Source organism: Oryctolagus cuniculus, chromosome 1 (genome assembly GCF_051225735.1).
Source record: "Oryctolagus cuniculus isolate XC-2025 breed Fujian yellow rabbit chromosome 1, ASM5122573v1, whole genome shotgun sequence".
Classification (NCBI taxonomy): Eukaryota; Metazoa; Chordata; class Mammalia; order Lagomorpha; family Leporidae; genus Oryctolagus; species Oryctolagus cuniculus.
In genome coordinates this window covers 99,763,994-99,777,794 of record NC_142867.1, presented here as the reverse complement: position 1 = coordinate 99,777,794, position 13,801 = coordinate 99,763,994, and the positions used below count along the sequence as shown (strand labels likewise).

The 13,801-nt window shown below is 43.4% G+C and overlaps 1 protein-coding gene across 4 annotated transcripts in view; it reads left to right on the top strand.

Annotated features, from left to right (window-relative positions):
- Nucleotides 1-13,801, top strand: part of SLC35F2 (solute carrier family 35 member F2) — a 57,537-nt gene that overhangs the window by 8,487 nt on the left and 35,249 nt on the right. The window contains exon 1 of one of the 4 annotated variants that reach the window (XM_089333501.1): nucleotides 4,967-5,100. The exons of the other annotated variants lie outside the window; for them this stretch is intronic. Within the exon in view, the coding sequence (XP_089189627.1) occupies nucleotides 5,048-5,100 (53 nt within the window). The 5' untranslated portion in view covers nucleotides 4,967-5,047. Of the gene's footprint in view, nucleotides 1-4,966; nucleotides 5,101-13,801 lie in introns of those variants that run through there. 4 annotated transcript variants of the gene reach the window in all.

Genomic DNA, 13,801 nt, shown 5'->3' with positions numbered 1-13,801 from the left:
TCCTGGCTCCTGGCTTCAGATTGGCCCAGGTCCAGCTGTTGTGGCCGTTTGGGGAGTGAACCAGCGGTTGGAAGACCTCTTTCTGCCTCTGCTTCTGCTTTTCCCTCTCTGCCTTTCAAGTTAAATTAAAAAAAAAAAATTTAAATGAATTTGTAACCAGATTTGATAAATAAGATGTGATGGTTAGAACTGAAATAAAGTTAGGCTGTTTCTGAAAAGAAGCTTTCAAAGTTGTTTTGGAGGTAGCCACATCTGTGGATGAAGCAAGCTGCCTCTCAAGGAAGCTGTTTGTGTATATAAATTTTGGTAAGTTTGTTAAAAATTCTATGAACAGTTCCTTTGTTATTATTCATTGAGGATTATCAGAGAGAACTAAACATTTCACAGATTAATTTTCAAGGTAACTTAAAGTTCACTTTTTGAGCATTAAAATTATTTTTAAACAGCACTTTTAAAAAAAGCACTACTTATGTAATAGATTATCCACTTCTGCTAATTCATTTATTCATAATTTTTGGCAGTGATTCTTCAACATTTAATTGGTTTGTACTCAACAACTCTCTAGGGTAGGTGAATCCATTTACTTAACTGAGTGGGTCTGTTTGCAACTAATCCTGAAGATTTTGCCAAGAAAAAGTGACATGATGTAAAATTCTTCATAGCATATTTGGAACAAATATATGTGACTTTGCTCCTTTTAATACACAAAGTGCCTTCAACGTAGTAGATATCAACTTTGCTTTTTGGTTCTGGATCATCACTATGAGCTTCATTATTCTGCTAAGTGGCAGTAATATGCTCAGAGCATTGGAGTGAATTCTATTATTTTTTCTCACTTTTTTTCTCCCGGGTTATCACTTGTGATTTTTTTCTGTGGTTTCAAGCATATCTCTAGAAGAAGCCTGTGTTCTTTCTAAATTAAGATTTCTAATCTATCAACATTGTAGAAACCATAGAACTCAGCTTCTTAGAATTGCTCTTGCCTTCAAAGTATAGATAGGCCTCGAATAAAGATTTGAATAGTATTCATTTTAATACATTATAAAATCTTTTAGTCCACAAATTTTGGGATGTTTATTTTGAATGGTCACAGGAGTTTGTTAATTACAGTCAGACTAAACTTGGCTGTTTAGATTAATGATGCAGAGATAGATTCTGTAAAAAACCGTAGTGAAGCCCCAAAATTCTTTCTAGTCATTTCTTAAAAAGCAGAGTATTTGTGTGTGTGTGTGTGTGTGTGTGTGTGTGTGGAGAGGAGATAATTTGAATACAGAATAGGAAGGGTAGAGGGCCACAGTGAGAGGATGAATTACAGGTGCCAGGTTCTGATGTTCTGCGGCACAGTGGTTGAATGTAGTTCACAGTAACCTGTTACGTATTTAATAAACAAATAAAAGCAAGGAGTTGGAAGGCTCCAAATGTAAGTAATGATAAAGAGAGGGGCACATTAATTACTCTGATTTCTTCAGTATTCATTGTTCACATTTCTTGAAATATCACACTGCATCACATAAATATGTGCAATTATTGAGTGTTAACATCTTCCACTGCTTTCCCAGGCCATAGCAGAGAGCTGGATCAGAAGAGGAGCAACCAGGACACCAACTGGTGCCCATATGGGATGTTGGAACTGCAGGCAGAGGCTTAGCTTTACTGTGTCACTGGAGAAAAGAGCCATGGAAGCTGTGGGGTTCTTGTCTTCACACAAGAAAGAATTCAGGCATGAGACAGAGTGAAGTAATAAGGTTTTGTTGGGGATAAGGCATCCATCAGAACAGAAGGAACAGATAGAGAGTGCCAAGTCATTCAGGCTAGGGGAGAACGAGATTACATGGTTGAATGGAGAGAATACACCTGGGCAAGCCAGGAGGGCGGCTCAGCAGAGAGCAGAGGGCTCAGTATGCCCAGTCTTTGTTTAGACTGGGGCTTTTAAGGGAAAAAGGAGCCAGGTTTCTCCTTCCCCTCCTCCTCTATGACAAAGGGTTTGTGGAGGATAAATTAGCCAATTCCTTCCCAGGGTTGTTGGTGCTGGCTGAGCCAGGCAGAGGGGGTGTCTGTGAAGGTTTTATTGCCCCACTTGGTCCTGAGGAGACAGAATTCTCCTGGGAGCTTTCCTTTGGAGGAAAGGGTGGGATCACCTGGAAGGTCATCAGGGTCTGAGCAGGACTTTGAAGTGCAAAATGCTGGGTTTCTGGAGCTTGCACAGCAGGTGCTGATCTTCAGGCCCTTCTCACTCACACATAGGCTAATTTCTAACTTCCTAACATTCTCTCCCCCCTCAAGAGAGAAATACCCATAATCTTATGGGGATAATTGGCCAAACGTCCATTTTCTGTAGCTACCTCGGAAGCTGACAAAATGGATGTAGAGAGGGATATGGGTATTTTTCTCTTGCTATCTGTCCTATGGTGTTTGAGAGTGGCATCAGGAACCATTGTCCTGCTTGGTCTAGAGGGTTGGTCATCTTACCTGATGTGGTAGGCTGGAAGTCCTGTCTTAGAAGCACCTGAAGTGGATGGCTTGTCTTCTGTTAGAGGCAAAAAAACAAGGGCATTAGACACAAAAGTCTGCAGAGAAGCAGAAAGAATGTGGATGTTATGTCACCAAGGGGAGGCAATGACCAGGATTTCTATGACCAGATGTTAGGCCAGATATTTTAGCCTTGTCTGACCTGGTCCTGGAGTTGTCTGGTCCTGTCCATGAAAGCATGAATATGATTTTGTACCCATCTAGTTTGACCCTAGTTCAGGACACTTTCTTGGGCAACAAGTAGCAGGTCTAGGGCCTGCCTGTTTTGAAGGACTGAATTAGCAATCCCTTTCTGAGAGCCCTAGTCATGACAGCTTGTTTTTTTCCCAAAGGGGGGACCTCTGCTTTGGTTCCTTGTTGAGAGCCTGATCTAGGAACTATGCAATTTCCTATATCTAGGAATCCGTAACTGGTTAGGGAAATGCTGGAACTACCTGAAGTTTGCAGAAGTAGGAATTTACTGCATGGCCCATATCCTCTCTGGGGTTGGTTTTCTCTCCCCAGGGGTGAGGATAAGGGTTAAATAATTAACTCTCTAGTGGACTGGCTATGCTCCCCCCCCCCCCCCCATGCCTAATAGCTATGTTTTGCTAGGAAGTTAAGCTAATGTATAAGACCAGAGTCTCAGGCTGGGAAAGGAAACAGACTAATAAATCATTTACATTTAACCACCTACATTTTAGATTATTTCATACTCCTTTAAGTCCTTGGTGAGGTCCTGTCCAAATAGGTGCAGGACTAAGTCAGCTGTTGCTCTAAGCCCTGTTTTTAGGAACTGGCAGGAAGGGCTTTTTAAGTTTACCAATATTTGGATAGGTTTTAAGGCCTGACCAGGTATGTGTGAGGCCCAGACCTATCCATGGGATGCTGGAAGAGAATTACAAGAGATGTGAATCTCCTTAAAGGAGACACCGTTTTGACTTCTACATGTGGCTGGACTAGTAGGAGAACTGAAAAGGAGGCTAGTACAGATAGGCAACTTACGGTTCACTGCCCCTCGGCCATCCCCTCAATAGCAGTGTTTAGAGCTGGAAGCTGGGCAGAGGCTGGACAGAGCCAAAGGCTTTGTAGCTTGGGGCCTCAGGGTCTGCAGTTCTTAACCAGGAATCCTTCGACACCCAGGGCAGTTCTGTTTCTTGGCAGAGCTGACAGAAGCTGGTTTCTGTTACAACAGCTTCTTGCCCAGTGCCCTGGCTCCTCACATCAGAAACAGGTGCCATTTGGGGTGATCTGGCCTTGTTGGGTCTCCTTGACAGCAGATCTCTGTGTAAAGCAGTCATTAATTGGCCTGCTGCCCATCCTTACATTGCTCCTGCCGCTACCTTGCTCCTCATTCTCCTGGTTTCTAATAAAGTAGACCATGGAAGCAGCCTCCATGATGTCAGTCAAGGGGGTGCTCAACCCAACCCTGATTTTTGAAGATTTCTTTTAAAATCATCAGGATGAGCTAGGAAGCTATGGTCATGGGCAAATTCTGACAGCACCCCCAGTTTAGTGCACCCTTTCTGTTTTGCCTTCTTCCTGATTTAGGCTCTGTAACTCAAGGTTCTCTGACGCATGTCAACAAAATTGGGGATTGGAAAATGTGTTTCACACCTGCTCAATTCAGCAAATAAATGTGAATTAAAACTGTGTCCATGTGGAGAAGTATGACCTTTCAGGTAAGATCAAATGTGGTGACCTGTCTGTATATTTTGAGGTCATCATACAACTTCCCACCTCCCCCTAAATTGGGTTAAGGGGAGTTCTTCCCATTTACTGTGTACACAGAAAAATCAGTCTAGCTGCTAAATCATTTCATAGTTTCATCTCTCATTTTCTGGCTATGCTATTTGGTCCTTTATACTGTGGCTAGGCATTATTACAGAAAAGGTCAGTCATCCCTTTTAAGGTCTGGGGATCAAACTGCACATCACTGTGGAGAGTCCTATGGAACAGTCAACTTCCCTTCTGGAAGAGAAAAGAGGAGAAATGAGGCAGCAAGTCAGGTCTCTGCTTAGCCTGACTTTCTGGGCTTTCGAATTTAACTGGTGTTTAACAAGTGTTTGCTGCATAGCCTGACTTAGAGAAGTGGCAGACATCTCTGACATCCATAGGCTTCCGGATTTTCACTGTGTAGCTGGTGGGCCTGGGTTGCCAAGTTTAACTAGTGTCACTGTGTAACCTGTAAGTTTATTCTAGAACATACCAAACAGTGAATTTTTGGATTTATGTAGTAAGTTTTTGGGCTTCCGGATTTTCACTGTGTAGCCTGTGGATACTAGAGCTTTCTTGGGCTCCTGGAACCCAGTTCTCTGATATCTGCCCTATAAGCATCTCTTTTGCAACACTAAGTCTCTTTTGGAACACTTCCTCTCTTTTGGCTGGACCTCCGTTTGATCCACATTTTGAACTAGAATGCTGGGCTTCCGGAGCTTGTGCAGAAGGGGCTGGGCTTCAAGCCCTTCTCACACAACGTAGGCTAATTTCCAGCTTCCTGCCTAACAGATGTATCAGTTTGTACACCCAGCAGTGGTCTATGAGAAATCCTCTGAAACAACTTGCTGTTGTGCTTGGGACAGCTAAAGAAATGTAAGAGTATTTCTTAATTTCCATATGCCGGATCACTAAGGAAATGGGGTCTCTGTATGTTTATTGGCCTATGTGGTTCTTCTTCCGTGAAGTGCTAGTGTTTTGTGAAACACCCACCTTTTGCACATAATTTTTTTAGTAAGCAGATTGCTCTATACACATCGCAATTTCCGTGGGTTCTAAAGGTACCACCTGAGAGTTGAAAAAAATCCGGGGCTTGCGTCAGCTTCGCCACTAATGTCTGTGTGTTTCACCTCATGTGCAGTTCATTTGCAAAATCTGAGTGTTGGCTGGATTAAATGAGGAGCAGCCGGGGCATGGTAAGGGGAGGAGCATGACCGTATTTCTGGTTCGAGTCCTGTGGGTGTTGAAAGGCTGGAAGGGGTACATGACTCACAGGAAACCTGCTCTACGCCTCTATTTGCCTCTTTGGGCTGGGCCCTTGGAACTTTCTAGACTAGCCTTAGCCTCCTTTTTTCTTCAGGTGCCTGCCCGCTGTTTGATGAGTGTTTTAGGTTGGTTGTTAGAGAAATCCGGCTCACCACTGGCACAGGAAGAAAGAGAATTTATTACTTTACAGAATGACCGAGGGTTCTGCCGCCAAACCACAGAGAGACCAGAGGAGCGGTTGGAGCCTGGAGCCAGGACCAGCACCCAGGCCGGGGTTCCCTCCCTATCTCCTGCGCTTTGCTCTTGCTGTTGATGATCTTCCTGTGGGGATTCTGTCGGACAGGATAAACCAGCCAAAACAAAAAGCTCACGTTTCCGGAATGACTTTTATTTTGGCAGTCCATAAGGAGCTACACTTAGATCTTACCATAGTTTAAAAATTTAGTTGAAAACTTTCCATTCCACCTCAATGGGCAGGCAGTATTCGGCCCTGAACATTTATGGGATATGGCTTCTTGGCTGCCTGCTGCGAACGGATCAGTCTGCTCTCCTCAGTTCTCGTGCCAGGCTGGGATGGGAGAGGCAGGGCTGCGTGCCTGTCTCAGGGATGTGAACTCTAGTCTAGTGTGGACCCTAGGAGCAGCAGCGCACTCATTGCTCAGTGCAAGTCACAAGCTTCCTGATTGTACCCTTCCCCCTGTCTTTCTCCTGCCTTTTCAGTCTCCTTGGGAGCTCCTGTGTCTCCCTGGAGGTACTCCTCCTGGGATTCTCACAGAGGAGGCTGGGGTGAGAGGTAGATGCTGGGGACAGGGACCACAAACCCCACACACCACCCCCAGTTTAGTGCACCCTTTCTGTTTTGCCTTCTTCTTGATTTAGGCTCTGTAACTCAAGGTTCTCAACAAAATTGGGGATTGGAAAATGTGTTTCACACCTGCTCAATTCAGCAAATAAAAAATAAGAAGGGAGGACCCGCTGTTGTTTTGCAGGAGGGTAAGCCTCTGTTTGCAACACCTGCATCCCATATGGGAGAGTGGGTTCCAGACCCAGCTGCTGCTTCTTGCTAATGTGCCTGAGAAAGCAACAGATGGTGGCCTAAGTATTTGGGCCTCTGCCAGCCATGTGGGAGACATGGATGGAGTTCCAGGCTGCAGCCTGGCCCAGTCCTGGATATTGTGGGCATCTGGGGAGTGAACCAGTGGATGGAAGATCTCCCCTCCTTCCATCACTCTGCCTTTAAAACAAACAAATCTTAAAAGAAACAGGAAGACGAAGAGAAGGATTTCATAAATAGATCTTATACCCTTTCCCTACTTCTATAGAACAGCCCTTGTTATAATCGTTGTAGAACATAGCATCAAACAGATTGTGCTAGTCAATGCCCATTGTTAGAGATGCAGGATAATTTGCATCAGTTAATCTCTGTGCTTCTGTTTCTTTATCTATACAAAGCTATCATAATAATACCTACCACATGGATTAGGATTTTGAAATCGTCAGGACAGTTCTTGGTACATAGAGTGCACTCAGCAAGCCATAATTATTATTACCACTACTATTCTTAGAAGATATTATGTGCCTATGTATGTATAAAGGGAAGAAAAATACCCCTGACACAGTTCCCAATCAATTAGAGCAAATGCATCATGTGAGACATTCAGGCAAAATGTAGAGAGAGGGAAAAGGGGGTTACAATCCTTGTGGTAACAAGGATTTAGAGGTCACCATTGTGGCACTGGGCAGCCTTCTTACTGCCTGTAGTCCCACAGTTGTCTCATTTTTTTTTTAGCATGGTAGAATTAAAAAACATAGACACACTTTTGGATTTTAAGCTAGTGCTGCTGTTTATTTGCCAAAGGAACTTGGTTAGAATATTTGAGCTTTGGCCAGATGACACCTGTTTTATATGTTGTGTGAAAATCCAAGAAGCTGATTAAGCCAAGAGGTCAGACCAGTGGCTGGCACTGTGTCCCCTCTTCTTTTTATTGTATAGGGGGTGAGAGGGTATTAATATGCTTCTTCTATGTTCTTGTAGGACATAATGTATAAGAAGAAACTGCTGGATTTACAGTTTTTACTTTTGTTGGCTTTTGTGAAACCAGCTCCATTATTTCAGCTTGATGGCCTGGTTTTCATTTTCTACCTTGAAAATGACAGTGTTTTAATCTAGGGTGGCTCCTGCTCAGCTTTGCCTGCCATTATTTAATAGACTCTTTATTTGATGTGATTATCTTGTTTCTAAGCAAATTCATTGAGATGAATGTAGATAGTTATAGCTATGATTCAAGCATTGTTTTAAAGTATCACATGCATTTTTAAAAATTTATTTGAGAGGTAGAGTTACAGAGAGAGGGAGATACAGAGAGAGGTCTTCCATCTGCTGATTTACTTCCCAAATTGCTGCAATGGCTGGAGCTGTGCTCTTCAGAAGCCAGGAACCAGGATCTTTTTCCAGGTCCCCCATGTAGGTGCCAGGGCCCAAGCACTTGGGCCATCTTCCACTGCTTTCCCAGGCCATAGAAGAGAGGTGGATTCAAAGAGGAGCAGCTGGGACACGAACTGGCAATTATATGGGATGCCTGCACTGCAGGTAGATGCTTAACCTACCATGCCATAGCGCCAGCCCCACACATGCATTAGCACAAACTTAATGGCTTAAAACTATTAAAAATTTATTATCTTACAGTTAATAGGTCAGAAGGAAAATGCAGGCCAAAATAAAAAGATCTTTGGGCTTGCATTCTTTTTTCGAAGATTTTTTGGAGATTGAGTTTCCTTCACTTGTCCAAATTCTACAGGCTACCTGTTTCTTTCCTCGGGTCATGGCCCTCTTGATCTCCAAAGCCAGACACTTTGCATCTCTTCAATTCTCCCTCTGACTGTAACTGGAAAAGGTTCTGTTTTTTTAAGGACTCATTTGATTAGATGAGTCTACCTGGCTAATTCAGGAAGAGCTCCCCATTTCAAGGTACCTAACCTTAATACCATTTGCAAAATCTCTTTTGCTGTGTAAGGTAACTTATTTGCAGGTGTGATGTGTGTGGCAGGGAGGTTGGACATATTGGGAGGACCATTATTCTCCCTTCCATGTTTAGTGATAGAACCTAAAAATGTTTCCAATAAAAAAAATAGCTTTAGAGCACAAAGAAAAAAGACCATCTGGATGTTGGTAAAACTGCAGCAAGAATTCATAAAATGTCAAGGAAACTTTTTCTTAGCCCTTTTAACTCACAACCTTTTATATAACTCAGTGCTTGAAATCATCCAAGAATTTCTGTTGACTCTGTTCAAGTCCTACCCCAGGAGTGAAAGAGATTAGACCACTGCTGATACCCATGGATGGGCTGTCAGGCCTAGTCATGCTGGAGAATTTACCATGCTCTTCCCTCTACTGGGATGACCTGAGCAAGAGATGAACTATCCCTTCACGAACAAGACTTCCGTGAAATCCCAGGTTAGGTTAAGAGCCCATCCTATGCTCTGCGTCTCGTTGGTCACATTCATTGCACTGGTGATTTCCATGAGCTCAGCGGCTCTGTTTCTCCATGTTTTTAGAGCATGGTACAGTGTTAGGATCTCTCTAGGAACAACAAAACAAAGAAACAAAAAAACAAAAAAACAACTTGCTGAATTGAACTGATTATCCTTGAGGAGATGGTAATAAAAATCATTTTGGGCTGTTGAAGTTGCCTCCTAGGTTTTCACTATTTCCACTAAGCAGGTAAGGAAAATTCTTACACGTTCCAGTCTCTATGTAGAAGTCCTGCAGCAAAGCCTTCTCTCCTCCAAAGACACAGGTCCAACCTTTATTTGAGTGTTCCCGAGGTAGATGAGCCCTCAAACACGGCTGCAGTTTTTTTTTTTTTTTAAGAATTATTTTATTTATTTGAAAATCAGAGTTACACAAAGAGAGGAGGAGAGGCAGAGAGAGAGAGAGAGGTCTTCCATTCCTCTGGTTAATTCCCCAAATGACCGCAATGGCCAGAGCTGAGCTGATCTGAAGCCAGGAGCCAGGAGCTTCTTCTGGGTCTCCCAGGTGGGTGCAGGGGCCCAAGGAGTTGGGCCATCTTCTACTGCTTTCCCAGGCCATAGCAGAGAGCTGGATCAGAAGAGGAGCAGCCGGGACTCAAACAAGCGCCCATATGGGATGCTGGCGCTGCAGGCTGTGGCTTCAACCCACTGTGCCACAGCGCCAGCATCTACGGCTGCAGTTTATCAGGGAGCTCTGTCCTGTTGGTAGGTTCACTTACCCTCCCATACCTCAGGTGGCATTTGCTTGATCTGTGTGTGTGTGTGTGTGTGTGTGTGTTTAGAGAGTTAATTATTTATTTGAAAAGGCAGAGTTACAGAGAGAGAGAGGGAGGAGACAGAGGCAGAGAGAGAGGGAGTCTTCCATATGCTGGTTCACCCCCAAAATGGCTGCAACTGCTGGACTGGGCCAGGCCTAAGCCAGGAACCAGGAATTCCATCTAGGTTCCTGGATGGTGGGAACCCTAGTACTTGGGCCATCTTCTGCTGCTTTCCCAAGTGCATTAACAGGGAGCTGGATGGGAAGTGGAGCAGCCGAGACCCTTAACTGGTGCGCATATGGTGGAGGTGCACATATGGTACAGGTGGAAGCTTAACCTTCTACACCACAGCGGAGGGAGGCCCCATGTATGTGTGTTTTGAGGTTTTGAGACATTGAATATTGGTCCCTTCAACTAGCATTCATTTGATTTTCTGCTAGTTTTCTAGAGGATCTGATATTCTTAGCTTCTTGGTTGTTGCTATGGGATAATAGTGTGATGATTTAAAATTGCCAGGTATTGTACAAGTTGGTATATGTTAGTAGTATGGACAATATTAAATTGATTGGAGTGTGTTAAGATGTATTTCATGTAAAATTCCAAGTACAATGTAAATTATAATTTCTCAATAATGGCATGCTTATTATGAAATATATTATGTGTCATAAAATATATATAAAAATACTCAATAGTTAATGGTCAGATAAAAGATTGGGCTTTTTTTTTTTTTTTAATTTATTTGACAGGTAGAGTCATAGACAGTGAGAGATACAGAGAGAAAGGTCTTCCTTTCCATTGTTCACTCCCTAATTGGCCGTTATGGCTGGCGCTGCGCTGATCTGAAGCCAGGAGCCAGGTGCTTCCTCCTGGTCTCCCGTGCGGGTGCAGGGCCCAAGCACTTGGGCCATCCTCCACTGCCCTCCTGGGCCACAGCAGAAAGCTGGACTGGAAGAGGAGCAACCAGGACTAGAACCTGGTGCCCATATGGAATGTCAGTGCCGCAGGTGGAGGATTAACCAAATGAGCCACGGAGGCGGCCCAAGATTGGGCTTTTATAGAAAGAAGGGGCATTTGTATGATCTAGCCTGTATTTTTGCAGTTACATTCATTTCCATCAGCTATCTGGTTAGAGAAGAAAAGGAGATGGATCTTCCATCGGGAAGTTATTTTTAGAGTCACATAGAAGGCAGGTGCTACTGGAAGCACTCTACTTAGTGCCAGGGAAATTGTTTCTTGCACCTGACTCTGACACTGTTGAACAACATCAGTTAGGGAACCCTTTCACTCTCTGTGATCCCACAGCATTGGTAAATGGATAAAAAAAATTAAATAAGAAAAGTTTTTGTAAACTGTGAGGCACTGTAAAAACAAGCTATTCTGATGGGGTCCATTAGCATGAGTGTAATAAATAAATAATATGTGATGATGATGGATGCCCATTGGCAAGTCCATGGAGCTTTAAATCAGCAGTTTGGAAACCCTGAATATTGACAGAGGGTCACGAAGCAAAGGCGGGTAGGGGAGAAATGGAAGAGGAAAGGCGAGCTGCGAATCCTAGTGAGCACAAGGATTCCAGACAAGTCAAGGAGAAGTCTTCAGTGTTGCAAGGAGCATTTCTCACTGTTTTTTCACTTTCCTTGTTTTTTTTAAAAAAGGATGTAGGTTTTAAAAATTGATTTCTCATTGTCAGTTTCTACACACAGCATGAATAAAGAGTAAAGCAACCAAAAAAAAAAAAAGCCCCATAATCTGGTCCAAATTCTCTGGTTCTTCTAAGGTTCAGTCAGGAAATTTGATCTATTAATCAGTTTGCCGAGGTATTGACTTCTTACCCTTTGCGGTGGCATCTTTTGGCTCTAGCCCTTTTCTTGCGCCTGCAGATTTGGAACAGATGAAACTGATCCAGGACCTTGTAGAGATGGGAATGCCCAGGGGTTGAAGTTTGTCTTGATTGAAAACATCCCAAGTTATGACTAAAGTGACCAAATGTAATCAGATGGGCTACTTGCTGGATCTAGACCTGCACACGACTTGCTCTTTAAACTTCTGTTGTATTCTTATAGGACACTGCAAAATCTCCTCTGCCTCTAATCTAAGAAGCACCATATGATATATATATATATATTTATTTGAAAGGCAGAGTTACAGAGATAAGAGAGGCAGAGACAGAGATCTTTCATCTGCTGGTTCACTCTCCAGATGGCTTCAACATCTGGAGCTGAGCTGACCCGAAGTCGGGAACCAGGAGCTTCTTCTGTGTCTCCCACGTGGGTTCAGGGGTCAAGTGCTTGGGCCATCTTCTACTGCTTTCCCAGGCCATTAGCAGAGAGCTGGATTGGAAATAGAGCAGCTGGGAATCTAACTGGTGCCCATATGGGACGCTGGCGCCACAGGCCAGCATTACCTTCTATGCTACAGTGCCGGCACCACCACCATATAATGTTTTGTAAAGATTAGTAGAGAAAAAAATATTTTGTCAATTTCAGAAGTGGCCTGCTCAATTATTTTATCTAAAATAATCATGAAAACAAGAAAATGTAATTTGTGTTATGAAGTAATTTTTGGTAAAGCTTGCTTCCAGTGCTTCATTAAATGCTTCTTGATTTGGTACAACTTCTTTGGAATTTTCTAGCTCTTTTCATTTAAAAAAATCATTTTATTTATTTAAAAGATGAGAATGAGAAAACGAGTGGGTTCCCATCCACCAGTTCATTCCTCAAATGCTCTCAACAACCAGGGCTGTGCCAAGCTGACACCAGGGGCCTGGAAGTCAGTTTGGGTCTCTCGTGTGAGTGACAGGGACCCAAGTACTTGAGCCATCATCTGCTGCCTCCCAGGATCTGCATCAGCAGGAAACTGGAATGGAGAGCAGAGCCAGCACTTGAACACAGGCATTCTGATATGGGATATGGGCATCACATCCCAAGTGGTGGTTTAATCACTGTGCCAAACTCCCACCATGACTTTTCTAGTTCTGTATGTCTGGAACACCAGGTTCAGTCATTAGGGTGAGTCTTGCTGTCCAAATTCACATTAAAAAAAAAAAAAGGTTTATTTATGTATTTGAAAGTCAGAATTACAGAGAGAGAGGGAGAGACAGACAAAGAGAGATCGTCTATGTGCTGGTTCACTCACCAAATGCCTGCAATGGCTGGACTGGGCCAGGCCTAAACCGGGAGCCAAGAACTCCATCTGAGTCTTACATGTGAATGGCAGGAGCACAAGTACATGGGCCATCTTCTGCTGCTTTCCCAGGTGCATTAGTTGGGAACTGGATTGGAAGTGGAGCATCTGGGACTCAAACTGCTGCTCTACATCAGCCCCCCAAATTTACATTTATATTTGAAAATGAGTGTATTAATTTATAATGAGAATCATCACTGCTAAATTTGGCTTCTAGTCACAATAAGACCATCCCAACAGAAAATACGAGATCTGAAGTTACTTGGTGAATCTAGAACAAGGACAAAAGAAATTACATGTTCCCGACTTCATGAAACCCTTTCTCTTGGCACCTGCTTTCCAAATGGGTGAAGACTCGTAGCTTAGGAAAACGCTGGACCCCTGTATAGGTCGGAAGAATACGAGATAACTCATCCAGTTTTCTTCTTCCAGAATTCATTTTGCCTAGCAGAGCAGATCACTGTCACTCTGTCCCATCTGAATATGCATTGTGACTTATTTTTAGGTTGAATTCTTTCTGGTGGTCACATTTGGGTTGACATTTCCCAGTTGCAATGTAGAATGATCTATTGGTGTACTCCATCATAATCCCCTGGCTACAGCTGTACTCAGAGGCTTGGGTAAAGCTTTGGTGGCATTTTCATGTTTGCAGCAATTCACTCGGCCCATTTTGATGCACATTTTGATAAACAAAGATGGATATGACATTGTTTCTGCCTTTTAGGAGCCTGCAATCTACCCAGGGACCCAAACACATATACTACCTGGAATACAGTGTGAGATGTTTTACATTATAGCAGCAGTCTTCAGGGTTTTCCCCTGTTGTGAGCTCCTGTTCT